The sequence below is a fragment of the Rhinoderma darwinii genome, chromosome 13 (assembly GCF_050947455.1).
Source record: "Rhinoderma darwinii isolate aRhiDar2 chromosome 13, aRhiDar2.hap1, whole genome shotgun sequence".
NCBI lineage: Eukaryota > Metazoa > Chordata > Amphibia > Anura > Rhinodermatidae > Rhinoderma > Rhinoderma darwinii.
The window spans coordinates 69,047,058-69,055,551 of record NC_134699.1 but is presented as its reverse complement, the minus strand read 5'-3'; the positions used below and the strand labels follow the sequence as shown (position 1 = coordinate 69,055,551).

At 42.7% G+C, this 8,494-nt stretch overlaps 1 protein-coding gene across 1 annotated transcript; it reads left to right on the top strand.

Moving 5' to 3' along the window:
• The first annotated feature begins 2,261 nt into the window (after nt 1–2,261).
• On the top strand, nt 2,262–8,274 carry ANKRD40 (ankyrin repeat domain 40). The gene is made up of 5 exons (XM_075845552.1): nt 2,262–2,678; nt 3,230–3,378; nt 4,159–4,617; nt 4,752–4,933; nt 6,714–8,274. The coding sequence occupies exons 1-5, from the start codon at nt 2,572–2,574 to the stop codon at nt 6,849–6,851; spliced, it is 1,035 nt and encodes a 344-aa protein (XP_075701667.1). The 5' UTR covers nt 2,262–2,571; the 3' UTR covers nt 6,852–8,274.
• Nucleotides 8,275–8,494: the final 220 nt, after the last annotated feature.

The window sequence follows — 8,494 nt, the reverse complement described above, 5'->3', positions numbered from 1 at the left end:
TATTACAGTACGTTATATTGTTGTATATCACATGTTATTATATTACAGTACGTTATATTGTTGTATATCACATGTTATTATATTACAGTACGTTATATTGTTGTATATCACATGTTATTATATTACAGTACGTTATATTGTTGTATATCACATGTTATATTACAGTACGTTATATTGTTGTATATCACATGTTATTATATTACAGTACGTTATATTGTTGTATATCACATGTTATTATATTACAGTACGTTATATTGTTGTATATCACATGTTATTATATTACAGTACGTTATATTGTTGTATATCACATGTTATATTACAGTACGTTATATTGTTGTATATCACATGTTATTATATTACAGTACGTTATATTGTTGTATATCACATGTTATATTACAGTACGTTATATTGTTGTATATCACATGTTATTATATTACAGTACGTTATATTGTTGTATATCACATGTTATTATATTACAGTACGTTATATTGTTGTATATCACATGTTATATTACAGTACGTTATATTGTTGTATATCACATGTTATTATATTACAGTACGTTATATTGTTGTATATCACATGTTATTATATTACAGTACGTTATATTGTTGTATATCACATGTTATTATATTACAGTACGTTATATTGTTGTATATCACATGTTATTATATTACAGTACGTTATATTGTTGTATATCACATGTTATATTACAGTACGTTATATTGTTGTATATCACATGTTATTATATTACAGTACGTTATATTGTTGTATATCACATGTTATATTACAGTACGTTATATTGTTGTATATCACATGTTATTATATTACAGTACGTTATATTGTTGTATATCACATGTTATTATATTACAGTACGTTATATTGTTGTATATCACATGTTATATTACAGTACGTTATATTGTTGTATATCACATGTTATTATATTACAGTACGTTATATTGTTGTATATCACATGTTATATTACAGTACGTTATATTGTTGTATATCACATGTTATTATATTACAGTACGTTATATTGTTGTATATCACATGTTATATTACAGTACGTTATATTGTTGTATATCACATGTTATTATATTACAGTACGTTATATTGTTGTATATCACATGTTATTATATTACAGTACGTTATATTGTTGTATATCACATGTTATATTACAGTACGTTATATTGTTGTATATCACATGTTATTATATTACAGTACGTTATATTGTTGTATATCACATGTTATTATATTACAGTACGTTATATTGTTGTATATCACATGTTATATTACAGTACGTTATATTGTTGTATATCACATGTTATTATATTACAGTACGTTATATTGTTGTATATCACATGTTATATTACAGTACGTTATATTGTTGTATATCACATGTTATTATATTACAGTACGTTATATTGTTGTATATCACATGTTATATTACAGTACGTTATATTGTTGTATATCACATGTTATATTACAGTACGTTATATTGTTGTATATCACGTTATTATATTACAGTACGTTATATTGTTGTATATCACATGTTATTATATTACAGTACGTTATATTGTTGTATATCACATGTTATTATATTACAGTACGTTATATTGTTGTATATCACATGTTATATTACAGTACGTTATATTGTTGTATATCACGTTATTATATTACAGTACGTTATATTGTTGTATATCACGTTATTATATTACAGTACGTTATATTGTTGTATATCACATGTTATTATATTACAGTACGTTATATTGTTGTATATCACATGTTATTATATTACAGTACGTTATATTGTTGTATATCACATGTTATATTACAGTACGTTATATTGTTGTATATCACATGTTATATTACAGTACGTTATATTGTTGTATATCACATGTTATATTACAGTACGTTATATTGTTGTATATCACGTTATTATATTACAGTACGTTATATTGTTGTATATCACATGTTATTATATTACAGTACGTTATATTGTTGTATATCACATGTTATATTACAGTACGTTATATTGTTGTATATCACGTTATTATATTACAGTACGTTATATTGTTGTATATCACATGTTATTATATTACAGTACGTTATATTGTTGTATATCACATGTTATTATATTACAGTACGTTATATATCACATGTTATTGCATTATATAACTTTATATTATAATACATCACATCTTCAGAGTAGGTGGCTCTTCCCATTACCCCGGAACCAAATTTCCCCGGAACCACATCGGCACGCCACTGTTGTAACGCCGATCCCCGCCCCCCAGCGCAGTGTTTTGGGACATGTACACAAGGGTCAAAATACCAAACTCGCGTTTTCTTATCGGCCACATCGCGGGTTGCGGTGCCGGGGGCCGCTCAGGGCGCTTTCTCCTCCGCAGCCGTCAGTGTATTGCCCCCGGACCCCCCGTCCAGGCCTGCACAGTGCGCGGAGCAGCAGAGCTGTGTTAGTGCAGGGTTCCGGCCGGCGGGGGGGTGCAGGTGCTCTAGTATAACCCCAAGTGCGGCTGCCGGCTCCTATATGACCGTCTTATCCTTATATACATGGAAGAAAGACTCCGGGAAGCAGCTGCTCTGGGAGACCTGGAAGAAGTCCAGAAGCTGCTGAATGCCGGGGTGGACATCAACTCTCAGAATGAGATCAACGGATGGTGAGAGTTAGAATGATGTGCACCATGTGTCCTATACATATACTGTCAAACCCTGTAATCCGGCACTTCATAATCCGGCATGCAGAAATAAAAGTTTTCCTCCACCCTTAGAATGGATGCAATATCAATTGGTTATGTTAACGTCTGATCGGAGGGGGGACGACTACTGGGACCCCCACTGATAGAATGAAGGGGCACTGTATGGGCACAGAAGCTGGAGTGCTCGGTTCAAGCCACATGGCACCTTTGTTGTAGCGATCAGTGGTGATCGATCTTCGCTGATCCCTCCCCCACCAGCACCACTGATCAGGGCGGTCCATTGGTCACAAGTGATTTTCTCTATTCACTGCTTAGACGCGGTGTGCAGAGGTGTGGACTGTCGTAGAGTATAAATGGTGTTTAATATGGCGCCAGCACGTACACAGTAAGCGTCTTCCTCGTGGCGGACACAGTTCACTATGGGGGGTGGTCTGAACGCTCCCGTCACGCGTCTCCTACATATGGCACTATTCATGGTCCATTCACCATGCTGTGTACGTTGTGCCCCCCAGGACCTGTCTGCACTGGGCCTGTAAGAGGAATCACCCCCGCGTGGTCACCTACCTGCTAGAGGCCGGCGCCGACAAAGACGTCTTCACAAGCAAAGGTGAAAGAGCCGCTCAGCTGACCTCTAAGAAAGAAATCAAGAGAGTGTTGGGGGGTAAGTACAACAGCAAGGTACCCCAAAAATGACTAATCATCAGGTACAGAGCCCTGGAAGGAGCTGGGGCTCCAGCAGCACAGAGTATGTCAGGAGAGGAGTGTGTTGATCCTGAAGGGGGGGGGGGTCACTGGCTGAGAGTTACATAGTGGAAGGAGCAGGATCTCCAGCAGCACAGAGTATGTCAGGAGAGGAGTGTGTTGATCCTGAAGGGGGGGGGGTCACTGGCTGAGAGTTACATAGTGGAAGGAGCAGGATCTCCAGCAGCACAGAGTATGTCAGGAGAGGAGTGTGCTGATCATGTGGGGGGTGACAGGCTGAGAGTTACATAGTGGGAGGAGCAGGATCTCCAGCAGCACAGAGTATGTCAGGAGAGGAGTGTGCTGATCATGTGGGAGGTGAGAGGCTGAGAGTTACATAGTGGGAGGAGCAGGATCTCCAGCAGCACAGAGTATTTTAAGAATGATATTGAGATGTTTTTTGTAAATCAGTACATATTTTCTTTGTGTTTTCGTTCTTTGCCATTCTTAAGATCTCTGCATGCTGTCATTGAAAGGTAACATTCTTCTTCACATAGGCTAATAATCATGAGCAGACCTGATACTTCACACGGCTGAGGGTCAGGATGGATTTTTAGCCTCTAGATGTAAACAGAAATATTCATGTTTACTGACAGCAAGCAGAGATCTTGAAAGTGGCAGAACTTGTCATTCTACAATGGTTAAGATGTGTATCCGGTTCCTTTAAGGCGACTGTAACGTGATTTTTCTCTTCTTACAGTTGAAGATTTAGAACCTGAGGAGGTTAAAGCGGAGTCTGAATTATCCTTTACTCCGAACTATCTGGCGCAGCCGCCCTTTCCTTTCAACTACACCCGAGAAACCATCAAACAAGAGACCGCCACCGCCCCCTGCGCTGAAAACGGAACCTCTCACTGCGCCCCGCCGCCACCACCACCCCCATCATCCATCGCTAGTTTCCCGCTACTGAACAATGGGGTGGAGAACATTCACATCACTACCTCAGTGAAGAAGGACGACAAGTTCCCCGCCTTGTTCTATAACGGAGAGGTGCAGATCCCGCCGGAATGTACGCACCCGCCGGTACAGAGCGTCGCCCAGAACCGCAGCATGTACTCACCCGTCCCATCTAATCTACCACATGGGGGCGCTCACGGTGGACCTATGCAAGTGTTTCAACCATTCTTCTTTACCGGAGCCTTCCCGTCCAATATGAAAGGTGAGCAGAATGGAGTCGAATGTGAAAGTACGCAGCACCCCTGCACCAGCAATGTACTAACACCCCCCCACCCCCTGATTATACCCGTCATCACTAATAACCTTATCACTTGCGTTTGTCTCCTCGTCGCGCAGAGTTAGTCCTGAAGGTGAGAATTCAGAGCGGTTCCCCCGGAGACAATGACTTCATCGAGGTGGAGATGGACCGCGAGGAGCTGACGTACCGGGAACTTGTGCGGGTCTGCTGCTACGAGCTGGGGGTCAGCCCCGACAGTGTGGAGAAAATCCGGAAACTGCCCAACACCATGCTCAGGAAGGTGCGAAATGTGCGCTGCGGGGGAGGGCAAGGCGGGCTCCGGACCCCTCCCGAGTATGGACGGTGTCCCTGCCACCGGCCGCTCAGACTGGAGCCACTGTAGTGATTACATTAGGGGGCAGTACATAGGAGATGAAGGCGGGGGGTCCCAACGAAGGATCGTGAATGTTGGATTCGCCGAATCAAATTCGGCGCCTGACGTCTCGCGGTCGTTTTTACCATTGAAATGACTGGAGAGGTGGCCGGATGGGCGCTGCAGAAAGAGCCTGTGCCGTCAATGCACAAGATGGAAATCGTTCTTTAACCCCTTCCTAATATCCATCATATATATACGGCGCAGCTTGGGGGGAGGGGTGGTGAGTATGGAGGAGGCTCGCAGCCTAAAACTGCTCCACAAGTTGGGCATGTCGGCTGTATGTTACTGTAATGAGTGGCATTCAGCTCGATTAACCCCTTAGATGCCGCAGTCAATAGCGACCACGGCATTTAAGCCATTAGAAAGAGAGGGGATCCCCCCTCCGACGGGATAGCGGGGTTCCAATGGTGTTCATGGCAGGCTGAGGTCATAATGAAGGCCCCCAGACCGCCATCTTTGTGCTCTTAATAGTAGCCTGTACAAATCATGATACACTGCAATACATTAGTATTGCAGTATATTGTGCAAGTGATCCCACAATCGCTGGTTCAAGTCCCCGAGGGGGACTAATAAAAAAAAAAAGTAAAATACCGTAAAAGTTTTTATTATAAAAATATATATTATAAATTAAAAGAAAAAAAAAAAACACTTTTCAAATTTTCCATAATGCCAGTAAATGGCATTAGGGCCATGTCCCTAAATGGGCACTGGGGCCATTTTTCAGGGCACCCGACATGTCCTATCTTTCCACGGATCATGGACGGGACTCGGGCGGCATACACGATTGCGTGCGTTAGGCATAAGAGCTATGTAAAGTACATAATTGGTATCGCCGCGTCCGTAAAAGTCAGAACTATTATAATATAACATTATTTAACCCGCACGGTGAACGCCGTAAAACGTAAAAAATAAAAATTAAAAAATAAGAATGTAAATTCCAGAATCGCTGTTTTTTGGTCATTTCATCTCTTACAAAAATGTGAATAAAAAATCTCAAATTCTCCAAAATTATACCAATAGAAACGAAAGCAAAAAATAAGCCCTTATACAGCGACGCCAACAATTTGAATTATTTTTTTTTTACAATTTCGTTTTTTCCTTGTAAAAGTAGAAATAATCGTATTGACCGCAGAATGAAGTTAACTTGTCATTTTTACCGTACAATGAACGCCATAAAAGCAAAACCCATAATCAATGGAGGAGTCGCTGTTTTTCACCCCACAAAGAATTGTTTTCCAGTTTCCCACTACGTTATATCGTACAATAAATGGTGCAGTGAAAAACGACAACTCGTCCCGCAAAACACAAACCCTCATAACGACGGAAAAAAAAAAAGTTATGGGTTTTGGAAGGTGGGGAGGAATCGGCGAAAATGTCTGCGGAGGGAAGACCACCTGTAGCTTTATTGTAAGGGAGGTTTATGTGTAACTGCTCTGGCGTCCCGGCGCTTCGCTGCTTTGGCGTCCCGGCGCGTCCCTGCTCTGGCGTCCCGGCGCGTCCCTGCTCTGGCGTCCCGGCGCGTCCCTGCTCTGGCGTCGCGGCGCGTCGCTGCTCTGGCGTCCCGGCGCGTCGCTGCTCTGGCGTCCCGGCGCGTCGCTGCTCTGGCGTCACTGTGTGTCACTGTTCTGACATCATTTTACTTTAGGACAAAGATGTCGCCAGGCTGCAGGACTTCCAGGAGCTGGAGCTGGTTCTATATCACGATCACAGCCTATTCAGGACATCGACGTCACTGACCGACAGACCCTGCTTCAACAAGAAGGCCTCGCAGCTCACCTACTGACATTGACCCCCTCAAACACAATCCCACAACTAACCTACTGACCGCAAGCGCAGCAATGCAGCCATAGTGAACCAGCGCTCCGCTCCCCCATAGCTAGCTGATTGGGGTATCTAATCTGTATCTAAGCTGCATTGCTCCCTGTAGTCTTCAGAAGCACAGACTCCGCCGGATAACAAAAAATATTTTTACTAATTTATTGAAATCTAAATATATATTTCTCCCCAACCCCCCAGGTTATATGTTTTCTTTTTTTGTGAACCTGAAATCCAGGATCGGTCTGTGGCTCGGCAGCTCAACCTTCCAACATGAGCTCTGCTGGGAGTTGCTGTTCTCCAGAGACGGAGCTATCGCTGAGCTCCGCAGTAAATACACAAACTACTATAGGGGTAGTTGAGGTAGTTCTCGACTGTTCATTGCCTGATCTCTGGCCACAGCCGGTCTAGGTGTAAACATGCAATAAAAGTGTCGCCGTGGCTTTAAATGTAGCCCGTGAAGAGTAGGGGAATTTTTAGTCCACCCCAAATTAATCTTTATATCCATTCAGATCCATTTTATGGTCCATAGGGGGTAGTATTGCTCTAATATTAATCTTACCAGCAGGGGGCAGTATTATACTAGTTATAGTGTGTCCTGTAGGGGGCAGTGTAATTTCAGTTTTTACTTTCTGGATACATATGGGGGTGGTGGGATTGTACTTTTTAGCTGCAGCTCTTAAATGATAGATTCTGTCTGGGTCTGGGATTCTGTCTGGACTATCGGATGTTCCGAACAATCAGACACCTTATACCCAAGTATACACACACGGCAGCTCCTGAAGATAACCGTGCAGTCCCTCTGTCACCACATCAAGCCTGGGTGCCCGCGCTTTCATCATGATTTCCAGGAGCCACCATAGACCCACCAAGTGCCAGAGTATCAGGATTTCCGCACCATGAGGCGCCAGATTAAAGGACGTTGACTGTATCATCATCATCATCATTCTGTTCAATTTGCATTAGACTTGGCTCTATAATGTAATGCTGTTTGTCCGCCTGCCCCAATACTGACTCATGGGCTGGCTTTGTCTTCGGTCTCCCCTTCACCATTCTCCTCCAGCGCCATCAGGTGTCCAGGTAATAAAGGTGCCAGTGGATGCCCCTCCCCCCGGACAGTGACCGATCCTCCTGAAGCATCTTGTGTCCTGCTTTACCCCGGTGCAGGTTCTTCATGGGACTTCTCGTGATTACTTTCCGTTATGGGACCGGACAGATAACGGGGGGCGACCTTTATGCAGTATTGGGGGTGGGGTGAGGACGCTGACCCCGCCGCTGTCTTCCTCCTAGAAGTCCTAGTTACATACAGAACCGCTGCTTTCTCCAATTCTGAAGACTTTTGATGTAATTTAGTTGAGTATTTGTTTACAAATAAACTACTACAATATTAACTGGTCTGTGGGGGTTGTGTTCTAGGGGTACGTGAGGGCCCCCTGTTCCTTGGTACCCCAAGATATAAATCCCTGACTCATCCTCTCGTGTGGGGTCTAATATTGTTTTCAGGCGTTTCTCCTTTTACCTTGTGCTGGGTGACAACTTCTAATGACCTCTGTTACTGTGTCTAAAGGGGTTGCCACCCCGCTCTCTATAGACCCTGAATGGTATATGAAT